This window comes from Ipomoea nil, unplaced genomic scaffold (genome assembly GCF_001879475.1).
Source record: "Ipomoea nil cultivar Tokyo-kokei standard unplaced genomic scaffold, Asagao_1.1 scaffold3321, whole genome shotgun sequence".
Taxonomy (NCBI): domain Eukaryota; kingdom Viridiplantae; phylum Streptophyta; class Magnoliopsida; order Solanales; family Convolvulaceae; genus Ipomoea; species Ipomoea nil.
The window spans coordinates 2,780,348-2,803,412 of NW_017619749.1; the positions used below are offsets into that span (position 1 = coordinate 2,780,348).

General features: G+C 35.7%; 5 protein-coding genes across 7 annotated transcripts; 4 read left to right on the forward strand and 1 right to left on the reverse strand.

The window, feature by feature from the left end:
- The first annotated feature begins 1,485 nt into the window (after positions 1–1,485).
- On the forward strand, positions 1,486–4,914 carry LOC109170270 (TRAF-type zinc finger domain-containing protein 1-like). Its single transcript, XM_019319303.1, has 6 exons — positions 1,486–1,616; positions 1,803–1,879; positions 2,747–2,882; positions 3,775–3,912; positions 3,981–4,102; positions 4,488–4,914. The coding sequence occupies exons 2-6, from the start codon at positions 1,833–1,835 to the stop codon at positions 4,645–4,647; spliced, it is 603 nt and encodes a 200-aa protein (XP_019174848.1). The 5' UTR covers positions 1,486–1,616; positions 1,803–1,832; the 3' UTR covers positions 4,648–4,914.
- A 1,904-nt stretch (positions 4,915–6,818) lies between these two features.
- LOC109170266 (rhamnogalacturonate lyase-like) lies at positions 6,819–12,130 on the forward strand. The gene is made up of 16 exons (XM_019319300.1): positions 6,819–7,053; positions 7,392–7,465; positions 8,014–8,135; positions 8,372–8,428; positions 8,512–8,631; positions 8,717–8,842; positions 9,000–9,141; positions 9,263–9,433; positions 9,611–9,766; positions 9,849–9,955; positions 10,065–10,155; positions 10,321–10,462; positions 10,564–10,720; positions 10,868–10,984; positions 11,500–11,626; positions 11,712–12,130. Exons 1-16 carry the CDS (start codon positions 6,990–6,992, stop codon positions 11,946–11,948), a joined length of 2,010 nt encoding a protein of 669 aa, XP_019174845.1. The 5' UTR covers positions 6,819–6,989; the 3' UTR covers positions 11,949–12,130.
- A 201-nt stretch (positions 12,131–12,331) lies between these two features.
- On the reverse strand, positions 12,332–12,900 carry LOC109170272. The gene is made up of 2 exons (XM_019319308.1): positions 12,611–12,900; positions 12,332–12,530 (listed from the first exon to the last, which is right to left on the reverse strand). Exons 1-2 carry the CDS (start codon positions 12,776–12,778, stop codon positions 12,405–12,407), a joined length of 294 nt encoding a protein of 97 aa, XP_019174853.1. The 5' UTR covers positions 12,779–12,900; the 3' UTR covers positions 12,332–12,404.
- Positions 12,901–14,526: 1,626 nt separating this feature from the next.
- LOC109170271 (transcription initiation factor IIA subunit 2) lies at positions 14,527–17,083 on the forward strand. 3 transcript variants are annotated; one of them, XM_019319307.1, is made up of 4 exons: positions 14,527–14,617; positions 14,839–14,986; positions 15,246–15,296; positions 16,675–17,083. In XM_019319307.1, the coding sequence occupies exons 2-4, from the start codon at positions 14,858–14,860 to the stop codon at positions 16,813–16,815; spliced, it is 321 nt and encodes a 106-aa protein (XP_019174852.1). In that variant the 5' UTR covers positions 14,527–14,617; positions 14,839–14,857; the 3' UTR covers positions 16,816–17,083. The 3 variants fall into 3 exon arrangements, with proteins under 3 accessions (XP_019174852.1, XP_019174851.1, XP_019174850.1); XM_019319306.1 differs by having other exon boundaries at positions 14,572–14,701; XM_019319305.1 differs by lacking the exon at positions 14,527–14,617 and having other exon boundaries at positions 14,839–15,296.
- A 1,053-nt stretch (positions 17,084–18,136) lies between these two features.
- LOC109170267 (protein CLT2, chloroplastic) lies at positions 18,137–22,358 on the forward strand. Its single transcript, XM_019319301.1, has 10 exons — positions 18,137–18,649; positions 19,034–19,179; positions 19,525–19,562; positions 19,937–20,052; positions 20,437–20,536; positions 20,615–20,650; positions 20,895–20,945; positions 21,270–21,393; positions 21,799–21,924; positions 22,030–22,358. Exons 1-10 carry the CDS (start codon positions 18,231–18,233, stop codon positions 22,191–22,193), a joined length of 1,320 nt encoding a protein of 439 aa, XP_019174846.1. The 5' UTR covers positions 18,137–18,230; the 3' UTR covers positions 22,194–22,358.
- Positions 22,359–23,065: the final 707 nt, after the last annotated feature.

Here is a 23,065-nt window from a genome sequence, read left to right on the forward strand (position 1 = left end):
GATAGGGCGGGGAGCTTAGAATAGTGGATAAAGCTAACCAATCAAACTAGGTAGGTATGCACAAGCAATTCAGCTAGGAGATAACATCGGCTACATACATAGTACATACATTGCTAAAGATTCTTCGCAATCTTAATCTATCCCCCACATTGATATTAACAAATTAATTAATGATCATGAGTGTACATGCATTATTTTGTGCTTACATATTAAATAAAATGATGAAAATTCAAAAATAATTAAACTAGCTCGCAAATTATCATTATGAAAAACAATTTCTTGGGACAATAACTAATTGTTCCTGTAGGAATCTCAAAATATGTAGGGATAGATGCATATATACAAGTGTTCTTTACTCCTGCTTTCGTCTACATCCAATATCTTTGACACTTCCCCCAAGACTTCACAAATTACTCCGTGCTCATCCCGGAAGACGACATGAAAAACAAGAAGCTAGCTTAATTAGTATTGAGAAGGTGTTACAGGCATGGACTTAGCTCAATGGTTCACTAAGTTGTAGACAGTATTTGGGAGAAGAGATCAAGGTTTACATTCATTTACATCATCTCAAATGTTCTGTCGAGGCATTGGAATTGAGGATTCACCCTTTTGGGAGGAGTATTGAGAAGTGTTGTATAGAATACCATACCATAGCAGTGAGTTGCAGCAATGAGAGGGCAAATTATGCAAAAACAATGTCGTTTTGACGTCCGACTTTAAAAAAAAAAAAATCTGTTTTGATTGCCGTTAACGACGTTATGTGCGTAATTTGAACGATATATCCAGAATGAATGAACTATATATTTAGAATGAATGAACTATATAATTCAAATTATGCACAACATAACGCCGTTAACAGCAAGCGATTTTTTTTTTTTTTAAGTCGGATGTCAAAACGACGTCGTTTGCATGATGCACACGGTTGCACAACATAACGCTCCCAATGAGAGAGCATTGTTTGTTCGTAATATACAAATTGTGAACATTTGGACTCGAGTCCACAAAATAATTTGCAAGTTTCGACTTGGTGGTCTTTGGCAATCATTATTGTGTGGACCATGGTCCCCTACAATAATTTGCCGGTCTTTGGACCATGGAGAAGGAATTTGGACATGGGAGGGCATTGCCGCATTGGGCCTTTGTGCTACTTGAATACCATAGCCATAACATATACTGTACTAAATTAATTAATATAAATTTTACAATTATTTTTATTTATTAAACCGTGCATATAAATAAGACAAAAATATAAAGTATAATGCCTAATAAACACAAAAGTTGTTTGTTCCCTCGGAAATAATAAATTTGGTACTACGTCATTGGTAGGCCCAAATAAATGTTCTAACCAATTGATGGCCCAATGCAAACGTCCCAAGACAACAAGAGCCCAATTCCTCAACAATAGCGCGTAAGTTACACGAGCGTGAACATCCGCGTAGTTAAGATTCACCAACCCGCAATCATCTTCTACCCGTATAAACCAAACTACCCTCTCGTCGTCAATGCGGACTCTCTTCTGTTCGTACTCTATCCGGGTTTGAGGCTACGTCTCATTTCATCGCCCGATCGTTTGATCGATCTTATCGAAACAGAGAAAACAATTCTCAGAATCTGAGGTCATTTTTTATACCTTTTTCCAACATAGAATTCCAACGATTCGAATCTAATCATTTCGCTTGATATTAAAATCATAATTGCAATTGATTAACTCAATCACAACTCCGAAATCGTTTCATAATCTTCTGAAAATATCTTAATTTTAGAGGAAATTTCGTTTATTGTTTTTTTAATCAATATTGCAGAGGCTTTTGAAAATTTTGAGGAGGCAAATAATGGATGCTGTAGCTTCTGATCAAGCCACGAGCATCTGCAGCCACTGGTTAGTATTGTTTTCCTATGATTTTTCTTCTTGTCGGTGCTATTTCTACTTGTAAATTGATTCATTTTTTTTTTTTTTTTTTTACTTTTTGCTTTCACGTGGCTATTGAAGAGTAATTAATTTATAGGAGTTATAGTTTCCGTAATTACTCTAGTGATTGGTTTCTTATGTGAAAATTCATGCATAATGTATGTATTTGTCATTGCAGTGGCATGTTAATGACCGGTATGTGATTTAGATTGAATGATGTCACTTGAAGTTAGTTTTTATTTTTAGTTATTTATTTATTTATTCACTATTGATTGGTTTTCTCAAGCTTTCTATTCTGAAGTGGTCCAAGTGGAGGACTTTGAGGAGTAGTATTGGTGATGCTCAGTATGAGTTGCTTTTTTGGATTCCTTGAATTGTATGTCTTAATGGCTGACAAATTATGACTTTTACTTTAAACAATTTTGTTGTGTGTTTGGAGACAAATAGTTTTTCATAAATAGCTTTATGGCATATTTTTCTTGGTGTTATAGTAAGAAATTTGGTTGCTTCCTGGCCTGGGGCCTTAGATGTGCACATGTGCATTGTTCCTGAAGAACTCAACTTCTTTGCTGGTGACTAAAGGATTATTTCTTTTCAAGCCAGATAGTGTTCTATGACAACTGCATCCATGTAAATCAATTTGATTGTTGGATAGTAGATTAGTATACTGGTTGAGCAATGGTGTTTTCTCATTAGTAGTTGAAGGTTACATTTATGCACATGTTTTTTAGTTTCCTATTATTAGCTTATTATGTTGGTTGGTTCATCATGTATTCATGTTCACTCTCATTTGCTGCAAAAACTCTATTGCCTTAACTTGGAGTTTTATATGTCCAGTGACAGGGCAATTCCCTCTTCAAACCTTGATTTGCATTTCGCTCACTGCTCTCGGAATCTAGAAAAATGTAAAACTTGTGGTGATATGGTTCCTAAGAAACATGCCGAGGAGCATTTCTTAACCACTCATGCTCCAGTAAGTGATTTGCCCCCCTTCCTGTATACTTGTATTTTTGTGCCAAGGAATTCTGAATTATTGAAAGCTATATATTTTTGGTCATGTATTTTTCAGAGTGCACATTATTTTATCTTACTTTTAGTATCTAATCCCTTATCTTGAATCAATTTTTGTTAGTTCTTTAGGAAAATTTCTAAGCTAACTATCAACATCAAAATGTTCAATCATGATACTAATCTGAGATGACTACAGGTATGCGCTTGTAGAATAGCATGTTTACTGACTGTCAAAATGTTTGGGTTTTGGTTTTTGAATTGTGGTATAGCCATGGGCACTCAGAAGCTCAAGGTTCCTGGGCTTAAAATCAAAGTTGCATAAGGATAAGAGGCATAGCAAATTTCTCCTAAGTTGGTAGTTGATGATTGCTTAGCTTCAAATGACTAATAAATTAAATCCAGTTAACTTATTATAATATTGCCAAAGGATTATAAATTACTGCTAATAAAAACTTACTTGCTTTGGCTCTTTCCATTTGTGGATAGTTGCACCTATAGAGGAACTTAAGATATGAAGCAGGGCATTAGGCATTGGGACTAAATTTTATATACCTAGTCTAACTTTTGAAGTATGAAATTTGGAATGACATTTTTCTTTAATTATGGTAGGTGGGGTCCAACTAACAAGGTAATCTAAATAGGTAATTTAAATAAATCCTTAACATGTCTATGTGGGGTTACGCGAACTGTCTAAAATCTAAAAGTGAAAACCAACTGGAGGTGGAGGCTCACCATAGTGCCAGAATGTTCCAATCCATCCTGTTATTCCTCTGCTGCTGACTAAAAAGATGCTAATCAGCCAAAGTTCAACCTATTTAATATTATTAATAAGGTCATTATTTGTCTTGGTGCAGGTTTCTTGCTCCTTGTGCAGCGAGACAATGGAACGTGAAGTTTTAGCTGTTCATAAAGGGGAAAATTGCCCAAAAAGAATTGTTACTTGCGAGTACTGCGAGTTTCCTTTACCTGCAATCGATTTGTATAAGCATCAGGTAATCCCCATTGTGGATGGTCTTTAGCATCTACTTATGATCTGATTTGCCTGTTTTCAAAATTTCAGGAAGTATGTGGGAACCGTACAGAGCTTTGTCATCTCTGTAGTAGATACATCAGACTATGCGAAAGGAATGCCCATGAGAGCAGATGCAATGGAATAGCAGATAATGTTGCAGAATCTTCCAGGTAATGCATTCTCAACTATATACATCCTCATTTGTCTCTTTCTAGAAAAAAAGGGCAGATCTTATGATTGCAACTCCCTTATGTGACCACATTTTTGCCTTTACAATTCACAAAGCTGGTTCTCGAAATCAAATTGAGTTGAAGGGATCACCTCATATACTGTTGAAGCTGAGGACCAAACATAAGTCAAAAACGCCTTACATTGATCACTTATGCTTATACATTTACTCTGAGTAGGATATTAGCTTTAGAGATTTTGGGCTTTTTTATTCTTCTATTTTTTGGACATTGCTCCCCAGGTGACACCAATGCTTCATTTCTTTTACACTAGTATTCACTTGGTTCCCCCTTTCCTTCTTCTTGGTATTGTTTTGAAATTCTTCAGGAACACAAGGGCAGTAGAAAGAGAACCTGATATTCCAAGAAGGCATCCAAACGAGTTTTCAAAGAGGCGCCTTCTGTTTACCATCGCAATAACAGGAATTGCTGTTTTGTTAGGGTCACTTCTTTTCCAGAGGAAAGCCGAGCACTCTCAATTACATTAGGAATCCATGGTGCTTGAATATGGTCCATCAACTGATATTTCAGTCAGCTGGACTTTCTTACTACCAAATGAAGTTGTTGCAGTGGCTTCCTGCACAATTGTGTACTTCATAATTATCTTCATGTTTTGTACAAGTCATGCAAAAACAATTTCCAGTATGAGATGAGTTTCATGATTAACGGGTGTATGTAAAATTGGAGTCAATTATGGTTGTAATCAGATTCGTTTGTCAATAATGGCCCAATCTGGGTTAATTTCATCTCTTAGATACCCCTATTTATTATTTTATCTACCTTTGCCCTCCTAGTGACCTTAGTCAACAGAAGGTCACACGAAGAAAAATAACTTTTTTTTGTTCATAATTGATCTATTAAAAGTTCTTATGAGGTATCAAATTTAAAATTTTATCTTTATTAAACTAACTTTTTGAACACTCAGCTGAGAGTAATCCTGATGCATTCTTTCTCTTTCTTTTTTGGGATAAGGGTCAAATAGGCCATCGAACTGCACACAATAAAACAATTAGGCCACTGAACTTAAAAAACCAACAATTAGGTCCCTAAACTAATCAATTTCAAACAATTCTTTCAATTAGAAGGTTTCTAACAGGTCAACAGGTCATCCTTCCAAATTAATTATTTTTTAAAATTTAAATTTTAAAAATTAATTATTTAAATTTATAAAAAAAAAAAAAAAAAAAAAAAAAAAAAAAAAAAAACTGGTTCCAGTCGGAGACGGTCGTCTCCGGCTGGATTTCAGTTTTTTTTTTTTTAATTTAATTTAAAAATAATTAATTTTTAAAATTTATATTTTAAAAAAATAATTAATTTGGGAGATGACCTGTTGACCTGTTGGAAACCTTCAAATTGGAAGAATTGTTTGAAATTGATTAGTTTAGGGACCTAATTGTTGATTTTTTAAGTTCAATGGCCTAATTGTTTTATCGTGTGCAGTTCGATGGCCTATTTGACCCTTATCCCTTCTTTTTTTTAGTATATCCTACGTAGATAAATAAAGATGATAGAATTTAAAATTGTCTAGAGATTCTTCCAGCTTGGCGGCGTTTTGTTGGTAGAGACAGCTTGAGCTTTTATTATAGATCTCCAGCAGCCAGCTTATGAAAAAAATGTTCAAATTGACTGTTAAATTGAACACAAAATACCAAATATATTCAATTATACTAAATAAGAGGTTAATTCCTTACTCAAAAGTTACCATGTAATGTGGCACGTGGATATTAAATTAAACATATTTTTAATTATATTTTAAATTTTAAATTATATTTTTAAATTAAACATTATTACTTTTATTATTATTAGTCTCTCAAGATCTCCTAATTACAAACATGTTTTCTTTAGAATTTTCAATCGTACAAATTCCTCATTTTCTGTCTACAACGACGAACTTGCAACCCTGCAAACCTGTGAACTTGTGAGCGAATCTTTGAACTTGGGAATCATTTTCTATTTACAACGCAACTTTTGAACATGTAAACTTGTGAGTGAGCAACGAGCAATGAGCGAAATAATGTTTAATTTAAAAACATAATTTAAACAGGTTTGTTACTTATATTCTGTTTTATGTATTCTAGTTCACAGGTTCTTGAGATTTTGGGGAAAACATGCTTTTAGTTTGGAGATTTGGAAAAAATTAATAATAAAAGTAATAATGTTTCACGTGGCATGGTAGCCTGTCGAGGGAGTGATCAATCTATTATTCTCTCCGTCCCATTTTGTTTGTCTTGTGTCCTCGTTCGTATCGGAGCCAGCCCAATTAAGGGACAAAGTGGCTATATTGATTTTTCCATACGAGAGGGGGTGATCCTATTTTGTTTGTCTTGTGTCCTCATTCGTACCGGGCCAGCCTAATTAAAGGACAAAGTGCTGGCTATATTGATTTTTTCATACCAGAGAGGGGGTTTAAACTCCTTGAATGCTACTGACTCTAATACAATGTAATATATGTTCATAACTACTTTCTCAACCTACTGAATCACAAAGAGCCAATAACACCTCCATTGAAGCTCAAACTTGCGACCTCCCATATAAAAATCCAACACGGGTGCCATTAGATCACAAGTCTTGCACAATTTGAACATTTTTTCCTAAAATGAATTTTGCTTCCTTTAACCCCAAGTCAACTTATCATTTATCAACAATTCAGTACAGTAGCCTCAACTCACTGGAAAGAAAACTCTAGATGGTGGGTATCTGCTCAACAGAACACGCTGTGATGTCGGTGACCCAGATTGATTGGTAGCGGCAGGCGGGGATTAGGGGGATATGAAGCAAAGGCAAGGTCTTGGAAGATTCCGACGAGTTGGTGGCGCGTTATAGCGCAAGAATGGGCTGTGGGCGTAATTTCAGGCGCATTTTAAATGGTCTATGCACACGTGTAAGACACACAGGTAATTCATTTTCTTTAACGTTTACGTTTACGTTTATTCTTCTCTCTCCACATTGTACGGAACCCTCAAAGAAACCGTCATCGCGGTGTTTTGGCAGTTTAATTTCTGTATTCCACAATTGATTCATGCCCTAAATTGAACCCAATACACCAAGCGATTGTAGAGCTAAAATTGTGAATATAAGAAGATTAGCACTGTAAGTTATAAGCATCATTCCTGCTTAAATTCATCTTTAGCTTTGAGAGACCCCACTTAGCCAATATGAATTGTGAATGGGAATTGGAATTGGAGCTACAGCTCTGCCATTGAAACTGGGTGTTAACTTTATTGTTCTACAGAGGATTGTAGGCCTAGTGGTGGTCCCGGATCAATGCCACCTTCGGGAGTACGATTGTACATACAAGATCACCATGTAAGAGAATGTATTTTTTTGTATTATATTATTCAGCAAATACTCTCAATGCAACTAGGCAAGGGTTATTTTATCTTGCCAGCATGAACTTCACCTTTTTTTTTTTTGGTCCAAATGTGAGAATTATTCAACCCTTATACTATAGTTCTGGTATTTGTATTTGTCGGCCACTACCCGAGGTGTGCACCGAATAAACCCGTAGCCGGCAAAAGGAGATAAACCAACCTAGGTTGTCACTCAAACCCAAAAGTTCTGAGGTGTGCAACGAATAAACCCCTAGCCGGCGAAAGGAGATAAACCAACCTAGGTTGTCCCGATCGACTCAAACCCAAAAGTTCAATAGGTCGCTCCCACTAGGAGTCAAACTTGGATCCTCGTGGTTACCAAGTCAACATCTTTGTTTTGACCACTAAACCTTTCCAGTATTCTTTTATTTATTTTCTCTTTATTCTTTTAATAACATACCATTTGTAATCTGTTAAGTACTAACAGATTGTCTGAGAATCTGTGCAATAAGAGTGTTTCATCCAAAGTAAATACTATTGTAGGTGGTGATGGATAATGGCATTATCCAAGTCACTCTATCAAAGCCCGGGGGAATTGTCACTGGCATCCGTTATAATGGCATCGACAATGTGCTTGAAATCCGCAACAATGAATCTAACAGAGGGTAATTTCCAAAGTCTTCTATCGTTAACTTTGAGTCTAGTATAATAATAATAATAATTCTGGGATGACATTATGGTGTGATAAAACATATACGAGTTCAGCAAATGTGTCCTTAAATCTTCAAATGATGATAGTTTTTCTTGATGATAATACTTCATCCCTACTCAATCTACATTTCATGTGTTAGTAAGAGTAACTTAGACCCCAAATTATGGCTCAGCATAATGTAATATGTAGGTACTGGGATGTCGTATGGAATGCAATGGATGGTGGGAAAGCTGGAATATTTGAAGTGTATGCAATTTCTTTATCTATCTTCTTTCCAGCAAGTTTTTGAAGGCACTCCGTATTTTTGCAAATAATTTGTTATGGTGTAGGATCCATGCAACAAATTTTACAGTTATAAAGGACGAAGAGGAACAGGTTGAGCTATCATTCTCAAGGCCATGGGATCCCTCTCTTCGGGGCAAGCTTGTTCCACTAAACATTGATAAAAGGTCTTTCTTTTTCTTTTTCTTTAGACTCATCACATTAGATAAGTGTGTTAATAGCATTTTAACAGGAATAATGTCAATCTCATAGGTTTGTTTTGCTTCGTGGTTCATCTGGTTTCTACACATATGCCATTTATGAGCATGTTGGTTCCTCAGAGTGGCCTGCTTTCAGTCTTGGTGAAACCAGGATAGCATTCAAGCTCCGGAAAGACAAGTAAGGAGATTCTTGCTCTGTCTGTATATGATACCATATATTACCTATCGTTCATTAGATTAAGACTTCCATGCTGGCTTTCAAAAGCTAAAACATGATCAGCTTTTCCCCAAGACATTTACAATGATACTAACCGTACGGTAATTGTATCCCATAGATTTCACTACATGGCTGTGGCAGACAATAGGCAAAGGTTGATGCCCCTACCAGATGACCGATTACCTGGCAGATGCCATGCCCTTGCTTATCAAGAAGCAGTCCTACTTGTCAGTCCTGTCAATCCAGAATTAAGAGGAGAGGTAATGATTATAAATGATGTCTACTAGTTGTTACCTTTTTAGTTACTAGCAAGAATATGTGTGTGTGGGACAGTGGGAGTGTATTGTATACACAAACGGTTTTGATGACTATTCTTTGTAGGTAGATGACAAGTACCAGTATTCATGTGAGAACAAGGATAACAAGGTCCATGGATGGATATCTATGAACCCGCCTGTGGGGTTCTGGCAAATCACACCCAGTGATGAGTTCCGATCTGGTGGGCCTGTCAAACAGAACCTTACATCGCATGTTGGTCCCACAACCCTAGCTGTAAGCAAACTCTGAGCTTAGACAATCATAGTTATTCATCAATCATTCAGGAACATCTCTAGTGCTACACCATTAATAGTTAATATATTCACTCAGCATATAACTTTTGAACAATAAACAAGTTTGTAGTTGTACAGTTGTACTTTCCATTTCTGAAGCATGCTGCCACTTCATTAGGTATTCCTTGGCTCTCATTATGCTGGAGAGGAACTATCGCCAAAATTTGAACAAGGCGAGGCATGGAAGAAAGTTTTTGGTCCAATTTTCATTTACCTTAACTCCACAATGAACGTCGAAGATGCACTCACTTTATGGAATGATGCCAAACAACAGGTTAGCAGTGGAAAGTTTTATTTGTTTAGTAAATCAAATTTATGCATATAAAAATTTCGAGGAAGCACTATGGGTTTTGTAGATGCTGGTAGAGGTACAGAGCTGGCCATACAACTTTCCAGCGTCTGAGGATTTCCTATCAGCAGATCAGCGGGGCAATGTTATTGGTAGACTATTGGTTAGTGACAAGTAAGGATGATGGTGGATTTGTTCCCGATAGTCTTTTGGTAAAAAAATCTCTTACCACCTAATATTCAATGAATGCAGATTTCTAAAGCTTTTGAAATTAATTGAATAGGTATGTCTGTGATGACGTTATGCCTGCAAGTGGTGCATACGTGGGATTAGCTCCACCGGGAGACGCTGGATCCTGGCAAAAAGAATGCAAGGTAGTTTTGGTTATGTGGTTCAATTCTCATTTCCAACTAATAACCTCTCTATAACTGCTTCATCAAACTTATTGCACAAGATTATTATTCTGACATCATTGACCCTTGGTCCTTCGTTTTGGCATCTCTAATCATATTTAGCTACTAACAAAATCCCTTTACCAGGGCTACCAATTTTGGACTAGAGCAAGTGGGGATGGATATTTCTCCATCAATAATGTACGTCCTGGTGATTACAATCTTTATGCATGGGTACCCGGATTTATTGGAGATTATCGGAATGAAGCTGCCATAACTATAGCTTCAGGTCCTAATTCCATATCACTCCAAAATTCAAAGCTCGTTCTTCTTAATGAATGTTTACAGTTATTTTGAGATGTTTCTCATCGGGTGAAAGAAGTTAAACAGGTTGTAGAATTGATGTTGGTGAAATCCTTTACAAGCCTCCAAGGGATGGCCCAACACTATGGGAGATAGGCATCCCTGATCGTAGCGCTGCAGAGTTCTATATTCCTGATACCAACCCAAAGTATCTTAACAAGATTTTTGTCAACCACCCCGAGAAGTAAGTGTTGCTTTGAATTTTTTTTTTATATATTTTTTTTCATTATAAGTAGTGGTAATTTGTTTTTTTTTTTTCCACAACAACCTCCTGTACCAACTATAATGCTAAGAAGAAAGAAGTGATTTTGGGATATTACTTCATTGGCAGGTTTAGGCAACATGGGCTTTGGGAAAGATACTCAGAGTTATATCCAAATGAAGATCTTGTATACACAGTTGGTGAGAGTGACTATTCAAAAGACTGGTTTTTTGCTCAAGTAACTAGGTATGGTTCTTAGTTGATGTAACCACCAAGCTGAAGAGCATAATGCCATTAAATCACCCCTTGGGCAAAAATCTTTACACTTTCTGAGTTTCCGGGTGTCCTTAGTATCCCAAGGAACCCACTACATTGGGTGTAAGTGTGTAACTCACCAAAGCTATCAGCCTATCGGGGCTTGATCTTGTGTCCTTGCCTACAATTTATCACCCAGGAACTAATTGAGCTGCTCTTGTCCCCACACCCCGACATGATAGTGGAGGGATAAATCACGGTGACTCAGTGACCCATTAGGTGAGAGGACCAATGACTGATTGCCTGGTGTCCACAAGGAGCCCACCACATCGGGTGCAACTCCCACGTATAGGCTGTCAGGACTGGATCCTGTGTCCTTGCCTACAATTTTCCCAGAAACCAACTGAGTTACTCATGCGGGTTTTATTAATCAAACCTCTTGGCTCTTGGGTCACATGACTTTCCATGCTTGGCTATTCCCAATTGAAAAACTCTTATGATTCCAGGAAAAAAGAAGATGGCACATATCAAGGAACCACATGGCAAATCAAGTTCAAACTTGACAATGTCCACCAAGGTGGTACCTACAAATTGCGCATGGCAATTGCATCTTCAACCCTTGCCGAGCTACAGGTATATGGAAAGAAGCATGATTCTTGTCAACTTTTCTGTAGTGTGGCACTCATTTACTAATCTTTGATCCCTAATTCCCTTGAAGGTTCGGGTTAACAATCCCAATACAAATCGACCACTGTTTACGAGCAGATTGTTTGGGAGGGATAACTCCATAGCCAGGCTTGGAATCCATGGTCTATACTGGCTATTCAATGTGGATATACAGGGCGGTCTGCTCACTGAAGGAGAGAACACCATTTACTTGACTCAACCTAGGAATCAAAGCCCCTTCCAGGGAATCATGTATGACTATATTCGTTTAGAAGCTCCAACAGTCTAGGGAAATTATATATTTGTTCATCCCAATTAAAATATATGCACATCCCTGTTAGTGTAAATGTACATACTTGTAACTAATAATGTTCATTAACCAAGTGAATTATGTGAGACCAGGGCTGAATCTGTTATCTGAGTATCTGACTTGTATATATTATAGAATAGTTTCTCCGGATTTATCACTCATTTCAATTTTAATCATTGACTTTTTAAGCTATCAAAATTTAGTCATTAAGTATTAAATTATTTACAATTTTAATTTGGTTTTTTCCGGTGTGAATTATTAACATTGAGGACAATTTTAAAAATTCATGACCCACTGCACTAATAATTTTTCAAAAAATACTCTAAATCTAAAACTAACTCTATTATAGAATCTCAAATACGTACACCCAAATTATTTATGACGACATATATTATTATACATAAAATATACAATTTTTACCGTCATATTAATATTTCAATCTGATTTATCAAGTCGCTTCTTGGTCTCTTCAGCAGCATCAGCTGCTTCAACCTCCATCTTCGAGGCTTGTAGATCAGCTTCTGCTATTTCTTTCTCGCTTCTCGCCGTCAACTTCTTTGCCTGCATATACGCCAGGGCGAACCTTCAATTAGTTCAATATTACCGAACAAAAATCGGTTTAGACAGTAGTAAAACCTAACCTGACGAACAAAAAATGCTTTGGTGTAGCGGAAGTATTCTACCAAAGAAGCTCCAAAAGATAAGCATCCTTTTTTGACGCCGGACGCCGGCGGAGTATCTTGTCCTTTACCGGAACTGTTATAGGTGGTTAAAGGTGGCGCTGCCGCGGACGGTTGTATTTCCTCCATGGATGAAGATCTTAACAGATAACGATGCTTCTTCTTTGTTTAATTTGCATAGGAACTCTGGAGAAGAAATGGTTCACTAGCTTGTGCCTAAATCATTTTTGACAAAAAAATATATATTTTAAATTCCAATTACCAAAAAGTAAAATTTATATAGAATAATGTAAGTATTAAAATAATGTTTTAATATAAAATATGGTATTTGTATAAGTATTTTGAATAATACATTTATTCAGAAAATGAACTTTGACGTGTATGTGTCGCTTGACTGTGTAATTCAGCTATGAAACCCCAGGTGGCAGTTTTGCATGCAATGTTTGTCTATTTTTAGAAAAAATAAAATAAAATCATGTGTAGTGTCTTTGAAGATATGAACTTCACGTTTATAATTTGTAGATCCAACTTATCTACATTACCTTAAGCAACCTCATTTGGTGAGATTTTTTGTTGGTTTTTCAGGAGTCAAGTAGGAGAAAGAGAGGAGGAAAAGAAAAAAGAAAAAAATAAAAAAAGAATTTAGACCGAACTATGCTTACTCGCTTAGCATGGCGTGTGCAGTGCATACCAACCACTCGACTCACAATATATTTTCTTCATTCACTCTCGTTCTTAATTGGCATGGAATGAACTTTTTCAAAACTCACTCTTACCGCACCAAGTTCAGATGCCCACTACGAGCACCCACCATTTATCATCTTTAAAAAATAATAATAATAATAATATTTAAATTACTTTCACATAATAAAATAATAAAATTTATTAGTTATAATAAAACATAAAATAATTAAAATATTTAAATATAATAATTAAATTTTTATTTTAAAAAATAAATTTTTAATTTAGATATAAAAATAGTAAAAAATTACACGAAATTTTATAAACTTTTATAAATAACTTATATACTAGCACTTATTTTATTATATATATACACACACACTCACACACGATGGACGGATGAAGTTCTAGGCGAGTTTTGTACACAAAATCTGAATCAACTCGACCCATCATGCTTTTTTTCTTTTTTAAAGACTCATCCAACCCATTATATACTCACTATCACCCAAAAAATTCAATCCATACAAGATGAATTTGGATAGATATCTGCTCAGATCGAAATTGTCACCCTTACCTAATCTGATCAGGGCGAGTCCTAATTCCTAAACGCCCAGAGAAACTAACAGGGCGTTTGGTTTGAGGGAATTTAAATTTCATTCCCACTTAATTCACACCTAATTCCAAAGGCCACTAAATTCCTTAGTTTCGTTGAAAAATTGCAATTCCCTCATTTTCATGGAATTAAAATCTATGCCTCCCCCCTTGGGATTTTAATTCCATGAATTTTGGGAAGAAAAAATATAATGATGAGACAAAATTACTCTCTCATTTTTAAACCTAAAATTAATGCCGGACAACAATAATGGACATTTTGAACTTTATACTACTTATTTCATTTCAATTTCTATGTATTCCAAACATTGAAATTAAAATTTCTAATAATTTTATTTCTGTAAACCAAATATTAAAATTTAAATTTTCACTTTATTCTCAGTAATTTATCTCCTATAAAATTACAATTCTTTTACCACGTAATTATCTTCTTCCAACCAAACACCATGCAACTTCTTCATATGTTGTCTTGATATGGAATACGTTGAAATATAGAATTTTGATTTTGTGGGTTTAAAAAAAAAAAAAAAAAAAAAAAAAAAAAAAAAAAAAGGGAAGGATAGTTCGGTCCTTTACACTTACCATTCCAGCCTTCGGCTATATAAGCACCTAGCTACAAAAACTAGGGTATAAAAGCCCCAATTCTTCTCCCTCTCTTCAAACGCCAAAGCCAAGGTTCTTCTCTTTCTCTCCACTTCCCAACAGTTGGACCCCTCCCTCAATCCTCTTCCAAACTTCATTCTAACTTGCAATTTTACAGTAATTTTCCGTGGAAACTACTTTAGTTTTTTTACTTTTTGAATTCAATTTTGTTGTGTTGAATCTGAGCCCCAATGGATTCGTTTCTCTTACTTTTTTTTAATCAGTTTTTTATTAAATTAAAATTTTGTTGGCAGATCTTGGAAAGGAACAAGAATGGCGACCTTCGAGCTTTACAGGAGATCGACGATCGGGATGTGTTTGACGGAGACGCTCGATGAGATGGTCTCCAATGGAATTCTCAGCCCAGAGATTGCCATCCAAGTCCTTGTTCAGTTCGACAAGGTCTCTTATTGTCGTTATTTATGTTGTGATTTTTAATATTTCAGCAAATATTGATGATTTTTAGCTTTGGCACGGATGTTATGCTTTTCAGATCTTCTTGTTTTACAGTAATTTGCTTCTGGGTATGTGTGTAAATGAAGAAATCTGCTGCATGGATGTATCCATATTTCCGTGGTTTTATTTTCTTTTAGTTCTAGTTTTGTGTATTCTCTTCATTCCAATTTCCAAGACCTCTTTGATAGTATGTTATTTAATGCAGTCGATGACTGAAGCTCTGGAGGCTCAGGTGAAGAACAAAGTTTCAATCAAGGTATACTTTTAAATTTATTCTGTTGGTATTTACTGATTTAGGGAAAAAGAGAGCAGCACAATTCCATAATTTTAAAGGTAGGTAATTTGTATTTACCAGTTTAACTTCAAATACAAGGCAGCACTAAGGGACAACAAAAAATGACCCATTTTGTTTTGTTGATTCATATTATTTTAGACCTCATTCTCATGGTCATGTCTATTGCTTGGGTTTGATAAAGAATTCGAGACGAATTCATAAAATATTTTGAACTTGGGCTATATTTTATAACAGTGGACATAAAGAGGGAAATTCTTACATTGGGTGCAATGCAGGTTCATCATCAAGGCCTTCATAGTTGATATAATGCACATGAAAATAGATCTTTGTGTGTAACCTTTTCTATGAGGTCTTTCTTCTTGGGCATGGTGTGCCTTTATGACTTAAAATCTTACAGTGAGGCAGTGCCAATGTAAGAATGAACATGGAAGGATATTTAATGAGATTATATAGTTATTTAGAGGGCAGTGCAATTTGGAAGGATGGGTTTTTGTATGTGATCAGTGTAGTTTATAATTCTGGTTTGATCTGCTATAAGCTGCTCTCCATATTCTATTCTTATTGATCTTTTTGAAATCCAGGCCTTAAAATCACAGTTTTTTATCTTAGGAACTTAGCTTACCAGAACTAGATTAGCATTGGGGCTTAGTTGGGGCATTTTGGATCCCATCCCTTATGCAATAAACTCTGCTGATTGACTAACAAATATAATACTGTGATGTTCTGAACTTCATTGACAACTATTATTAACACACAGAATCAGTAAATAGGAAATATCTTATTAGCCATTCCTTTCTCTCACAATAATAGCCTAATAGGCATGGGCTTCTATTGAGCACTAAGGATCATTTGGTACACAGGACTGGATGGATTTGGACTAAAATTAGGGGTTGTCACCAATCCTATCCAGTCCATTGTTTGCTTCACATTTAATATGTGGACCCCACAATCACTCACAAGATTTTGGGACTATTGCCCATCAATATCATGATATTTTGTATTCTACTGGTTCCAATTGCCATACCTGTAAACTTTTGATGGACACTTAAGGTTAAATACATGCTAAAAATATCTTTTAGTAAAAATGACATTGGAAGTACTGTTTTTGGTTTGATATGCTTGTTCTACGTTCAAGATTTTAGTGTTTACAGTGGTTGAAGTAGGAAGCATGCATCCTACTATTTGGCTTCATTTGGTAACACTAGAACAATTAAACAAGCCTGTGGTGGCATTTGAGACCGCAATAATTGTGATGCCTGATGCTATAAATTATAATCTGTCTGTTGCATTCAAGTTGTATCCTGATGTTAACATCAGATTTCCCAATTTTTGGCATCAGGGGCATCTTCACACATATAGATTCTGCGACAACGTTTGGACTTTCATCTTACAAGATGCCATATTCAAGAGTGAGGAATGCCAGGAGAATGTTAGTCGTGTTAAGATTGTGGCGTGTGATTCAAAGCTTCTCACCCAGTGAGGGGATTGCAAATGAAGAAACTGTTGAACAAGTTTTTTTTTTTTTTTTTTTTTTTTTTTTTTTCTTAGTTCTGCTTCATAGAAATTTGATGCTAGTGAAATATGAATTGGAGAAAGCTGGGTTTCATTCCTTTGGCTACATTTCCAGGCTAGAGATGAAATTGCAACACCTTTTGTGTCAACCTGTATACAGTGATCCTCACTTCATTCCAGCATACTCTCCTTTTGTACTATGGTTTAGTTCAAGATTGTCATCCTTGCTTATCCCATATATTTATGCCCTATTATACCATGCATTGATAATTTGTCATTTTTTAACCTTAGATGCTAAGAAACATTTATACAAGTCATTTTGAAACCAGACTCTTGTTAAATTGTTCTTCTCCGTTGGATTTATTTCTTTGTTCATTCGATAGAGGCTAACCGCTGGGCGCCAGCAGGAACTGAACTTTTGGTTCTTGTCACTCTTGCGATTGCTTTAGAAGGGTCAATATGTTTGCCTTTAGTACTATCAATTGGCAATGCCTTCCTCTCGCCTAAAGGGTTAGACAACAAGATGATGTTCTCAACTCCTTTTTAATACGTTAGTTATCATGTTTAAGTTATACTATTTCTAAACCCTTACAAAAGAGTGGTTAGATGAAGTAAATTGCGAGTCACCTAGTCAATTTTTAAATTAAATTTTTACTTCTGTCTAACATTTTAGTAAAAATTTTAGTAGAAGGGATCTTTTACAGCTATAAAAACAAGACTCTGAGACTTAAACTCACAACCTCCCATATGGAAATCCAACCCGGTGCCATTAGACCACAAAGTCTTAGTAGACTCTAAGGGGGCGTTTGGTTCAGGTTATATAACATAACCAAGGGAATGTAACATTCCAAAACTCAGATTCCTATGTTTGGTTCATATTATCTGAGGGAATCTAACATTCCCAAGGAATGTCACATTCCCTCCACATAGGATTTTGAAGGGAATGTGATTCCCTTCAATTTCTTAGGTTATGTAAGATAACCTTGGTTATGTTAGAGATATTATAGTGTGTGTATAAAAGATAAACCTAAACCAAACATGATTATATAACATACACCAATTTTAACCAAACACAGGAATCTAAGATTCCCAGTAATCTAACATTCCCAGCAATCTAACATTCCCTAAGGTAATCTGACATTCCGTGAACCAAACGACCCCTAAGGTGTTTGGTTGAACATTTTTATTTTTATTTTTCTCAGTGGTATATCCCTATATTGATTTTTTAATTTTACATAATTTATTTTAAAGTGATATTTCTAATTATTACACGACAAACATGTGCAAAAGAGATGCGTGGAAGGCACTCGATATTTTTGGTTGTCGTTTGTTGTAGTAGGTAGCTGGTAAACGGCAACACAGCACCGCCATTTCCCTGTCCTCATGGAATCAATCTGTGCCGCTCGTAGTACTCGCGCCAGATTTTTAACACCACATTTCCGCACTCTTACTTCTCACCACGTCATCAATGGACGCCTTCCGGCAATGCCGCCTTCTTCTTCAAACCGTCGTCACAATCTCTCCCTTCCACCCTCTTTTCCGATCAACCTCCTCGGTCAACGTTTCGAAATCCGACGCCGGAACACCGTTCACACTGAGCATTCTCCGTCGACGAGCTCGAGATTGGCCATCCGCGCTTCGTCTGAGAGCACCGATGCTCCGCCGAGTTCAAATACTAAGGCTGTGATCTTGAACTCTGCAGTTACTGTGATCCTTGGGGTAGCTAATCGGGTGCTTTACAAACTCGCACTCGTTCCAATGAAGGAATATCCGTTTTTCCTAGCTCAGGTCACTACTTTCGGGTAAATTTACATGATTTTATTTCTGGATGATCTTAATCCTGATCCGCTCATTGATGATTTTCTGGAAAGCTATTAGTATTATTTTGATTGCTTGTGTGTGTGCATATGGAATAGTTTGAATTTATAGAGCAATGAGAAGAATAATGCCGTGGTTTATCTGCCCTATACTTATATTGGGATTTACTGTGAAATTTCAAATGTCTGGTGTATGTCAACTGCCACTTACAAATCAGCTAAACAACCAATATAAAGGACATAAATATGCTATCTTTCATACCTATCATGCCAAGATGCAGCCATTAATACTATAGGTTGATTCTTTGTCATAGATGTGTAGTTCATAGTTTTTCAGTCGTGATCTGATGATCTTTCTGTGAAATTCAGGTACTTGGGTATTTACTTTTGCATGCTTTATTTGAGATACCGTGCTGGGATAGTAACCAAAGATATGATGACCCTTCCAAAGTCAAGTTTTTGGCTCATTGGCTTTTTGGAAGCCCTTGGAGTTGTTTCTGGAATGTATGCTGGAGGTACAGTATACTATTTACCCAGGAAATTTAAGAATAATCAGTGGCACTGGACTTCTTAGACAGAGACTCAGTGACTAGCACTTATGGCTTCACTTATAATCTGTACATTGCAGGGCTTCTAAATATAATAAATGACTTAAAGTTTGCTGTTTGTACTTTCTCTTTTCATCTTAAGTATATGCAACTGTAGTGGTTCTCTTCTAATAATTTCTTTTGTTTATTGGCATATTTGTTCCAAAACTTGATCTTAAATAAAAAAGAGAACTAGGGAAGTAATGTAAAGAGTCTCATAGAGTACTGAGGGAAAGTTTGATGATTTCTGATGACCTTTCTATTATACTACAGCCATGCTTCCTGGACCATCCATTCCAATACTGAGTCAGGTATCAAGTGCATGTAGTACTTTGTACTAATATAATTGAGTTGTTGTCCCTTCTTTTTGCAAAGATGATCCATCTAAACTATTGAGAAATCCATAACTTTCTTTTCTCACTTGTCCATTGACTAATTTTCCAATAAATAGGCTTTTCTTTTCATCAAAAAGAAGTACGGTGTAGTTTTTCAAATCATGTCTTTCATTGATCAAGAAATTAAATGTGAAAGCTGGACTGCTGCTGCATTAGAAATGGGAACAAACCTGGTCATTTAAAAAGTAACTGAATTTTTTGAAAACTACTTAAATGGCATAAATGCACAAGCTATTTTTCCAATATATGTTGCGACCGTTGCTTATCTCATGAAGAATCTTTTGTTGCAGACCTTTTTAGTGTGGCAGTTGGCTCTTTCTTTTTTGTTACTTGGGACGACATACACTCCAAATCAAATTTTTGGGTGCTTACTAGTAGCTGCTGGTGTGGTATTGGCAGTTACAAGGTCCTGAAATTTCTTCCTTAAAGTTATGATATTATTGATATGTATTTGAACTGGCTACTATTTAATTTGATAGGCCCAGTGGAACATTCTTGTTTTATGTTATTGGATCCTCTTAGGGCAGTATCCTGCAGGTTACTTATTGCTTCTGAATAAATGAAGCTCCTTACACAACTACTAAGTAAAGTTTCATCTTTCATAAGAAAATCCAATTCCCATGAGAATAAACAAAATTATGGTTTCAGTGTATAAAACATTAAAATGTTAAGCATGCTAGAAAACTGAGAATGACTTTAAGTTGAATGGCTATTTTATGGTTGCTGTGTCCCTGCATAATTTATTATGCTCACGCTGTATATATCTTAAGTGGCTGTGATTTGACTGCAGTGGATCAGGCAGTGGTAATATGTTTTCTGGAATTGCTTTGCTTTGGCCTGTTTTAATGATAGCTTCAAGTGCTTTTCAAGCAGGTGCATCCATTATTAAGGTATGCCTTGGCTATAGTCACTCCATTGTGTCACTTTTAATGGGCATATAATGATTTGAATGGTTTGTGAATGTGTAGGAATCTGTCTTCATTAATGCTGCAACCCAACTTAAGGTGTGTGCAGAATTCTTATCTACTTAGAAATTTTCATTGTGGGAACTGTTTGCTCTCTTCATTCTCTATTCAGTTGGTGAATTATGTCTAATCTGTACCTTGCTATTATGGTGTTCTATCTCTTTTCTTTTAAGAAAAACCACCTTGTGAAGTTGATAGTTCTGGAAAGGCCTTTTTCTACTTCCATGATTTGTGCTATACTAATCTTAATGTGAGTTTCTCAAAAATCATGCAATCAATACAGGGAAAGATGCTTGATATTTTTGTCGTCAATTCATTTGGATCTGGATTCCAGGTAATTTCCTAATAGCACAGACATTGGTCTTTGTTTCATATGTGCCTGCAAACATAGCTCTGCATTTTATTTCTTCTAGGAACTGATGAAATGCACTAACCTATCAGGTAGGTGTAAATAGTATTTGCATTAGGTTTTCTCATTGTGAATTCATTGTTCTTTTTCCATGCTTTGTTTCTTCTATATTCCAAAATGGTTTTGATATTTTTGGTGGCATGAATAAGAGGGTTTCAATTACAGTTTCTTATTGTGTTGACATACTGACTCTTTGATCGAGTCATATTTTTCTAAATGCTAATTCTATATTTATGCTCTCATCTGCAGGCTCTTTTTGTTCTACTATTTCTGCCTTTCCTGTCAAACTTGAAGGGCATACCATTTTCTCAGCTGCCTTCTTTCCTCAAGAGTGGAGCTGGTTGCTTCTTCAATATTGGAAATGATACATCAGGTTATACTTCACATTCTGGATCTTGATGTAACCTTTTCCACTTTTTTACTTCTGATAGGGAAATTTGATCCGTTAATGGCTTCAAATTTAGGGAAACCTGGCATAATACATTGAACATAGGTCAACTAAAATATTTGTAGGTTCCTCAAAAAAAAAAAAAATAAATAAATAAATTTTGTAGGTGTCTTGACTAGACTGTAAACCTCACCCCCACTTTCCCTGTTTCATTCTATCAACTCATCCCAATCTTGACAAGGCAAAGGGTGGTAGTTCAAATAAAATTTGGGGGAGGGGGGGGGGGGTGGGTGGGTTGGTGTTAAGAAACAAACTCAATCTGAATTCCCGAGTTAAGGTGCAGATGAAGAACTACGTGTTACTTTTCTTGACAAGTGTTTTGTTGGCCAGGCTGTGACGGAGCCCCATTGCTGCCTCTCCTTTACATAACTACCAATATAGCTTTCAACATATCGATTCTCAATCTGGTGAAAATTTCGACGGCTGTTGTTTCTTCCCTTGCTGTGATGTCATCAGGTTTTACTCTCTCATTCAAGTTTGCGCATTCTCTATTACTCCATGTACACTAACACCTATAAACTGTGCTTTCTTTCAAATGATGCTTTTCTTATTGTGATGCAGTACCATTGTCAATTTATCTACTTTCTCTTCCAATGCCATATCTCCCGGAAGGTTCAAGCTTGAGCCCTTTCTTCCTTCTAGGCAGTTTGGTTCTTATCATAGGTCTTGTTCTGTACAACTTACGGTGGCCACTCAAGCAAGACTCAGAAACTGTGCGAGATTGATTTGCTTCATTTGAAACTGATAAACGTTCTTGGGGATTGCGAGTCTATAATTCTTTATTATTACCATTAAAATATTTCTTATGTACGTGGATGGTTTATGCCTGCAACAAAGGAGGAATTCAATTCGTATTCAGTAAATGTTTAAAAGCTTACTAAGTTCATAAACTGGAGCACACAAGCACAGTAAAATATCCTGTCGCATATGTCTGATTTTTATACCAAATTGAATATATGTTTAATCTCAGTTAAAAATCTAAATGGAGGGTTAGATTGTATATTTATATTGAATATATTATGGGGGTCTTTGGTTGGAGACTTTTGCACTTTACTATATATTTCGATACTCATTGACATGTTTGTTTGCCTACTTTTGTTATCTTACTATTGGAATTAAATTCTTTAGTAATTGCAAAATCCATTACCATTTTACTCCTTTACTTTTAAATCAAAAATAGGAAAAAAAAATGAAAAATAAAATAGAACTCATGGTTCATGTATTAAATATTGAATTTTAATATATATATATATATAGCGGCGATGTCCTTAGGTGCGGCGAGTTCTTGCCATCTTATATTATGTTTTATAATGTTATACTTGCTTGATTTCGAAATATACAATTTATACAATTAAAATTTATAAACTTAGTAGACAAATAGATCTAACATTCCTCATTCGGATAGCTTAAACAATGCATGTAATCAGCTAATGCTATCAACTAGTCAAACCCACTAACCCAATCAGCTAACAAGCAACAACTATTTACCAAATACCCCCAACATAATAACAACCAAAAATATTTACAAATTTAACGAATTTCCTATTATAATTTTCAAATTAATTACAAGCATATTCAAATGTAATGACTTATACAC

Bases quoted from the DNA above. Each gene is read 5' to 3' on its own strand.
- LOC109170271 (XM_019319305.1), top strand. From the start codon at position 15,111: ATGTGTGTAAATGAAGAAATCTGCTGCATGGATGTATCCATATTTCCG. The intron at 15,297-16,674 runs GTATACTTTTAA...TTTTGGCATCAG, and splicing joins AGAACAAAGTTTCAATCAAG to GGGCATCTTCACACATATAG.
- LOC109170267 (XM_019319301.1), top strand. From the start codon at position 18,231: ATGGAATCAATCTGTGCCGCTCGTAGTACTCGCGCCAGATTTTTAACA. The intron at 20,537-20,614 runs GTATGCCTTGGC...GTGAATGTGTAG, and splicing joins CAGGTGCATCCATTATTAAG to GAATCTGTCTTCATTAATGC. The intron at 20,946-21,269 runs GTAATTTCCTAA...TCTCATCTGCAG, and splicing joins CATTTGGATCTGGATTCCAG to GCTCTTTTTGTTCTACTATT.
- LOC109170272 (XM_019319308.1), bottom strand. From the start codon at position 12,778: ATGGAGGAAATACAACCGTCCGCGGCAGCGCCACCTTTAACCACCTAT. The intron at 12,531-12,610 runs GTTAGGTTTTAC...GCGTATATGCAG, and splicing joins AAGCATTTTTTGTTCGTCAG to GCAAAGAAGTTGACGGCGAG.
- LOC109170266 (XM_019319300.1), top strand. From the start codon at position 6,990: ATGGGCTGTGGGCGTAATTTCAGGCGCATTTTAAATGGTCTATGCACA. The intron at 9,767-9,848 runs GTTAGCAGTGGA...TGGGTTTTGTAG, and splicing joins GGAATGATGCCAAACAACAG to ATGCTGGTAGAGGTACAGAG. The intron at 10,985-11,499 runs GTATGGTTCTTA...TTATGATTCCAG, and splicing joins TTTTTTGCTCAAGTAACTAG to GAAAAAAGAAGATGGCACAT.
- LOC109170270 (XM_019319303.1), top strand. From the start codon at position 1,833: ATGGATGCTGTAGCTTCTGATCAAGCCACGAGCATCTGCAGCCACTG. The intron at 1,880-2,746 runs GTTAGTATTGTT...TTATATGTCCAG, and splicing joins ACGAGCATCTGCAGCCACTG to TGACAGGGCAATTCCCTCTT. The intron at 2,883-3,774 runs GTAAGTGATTTG...GTCTTGGTGCAG, and splicing joins TCTTAACCACTCATGCTCCA to GTTTCTTGCTCCTTGTGCAG.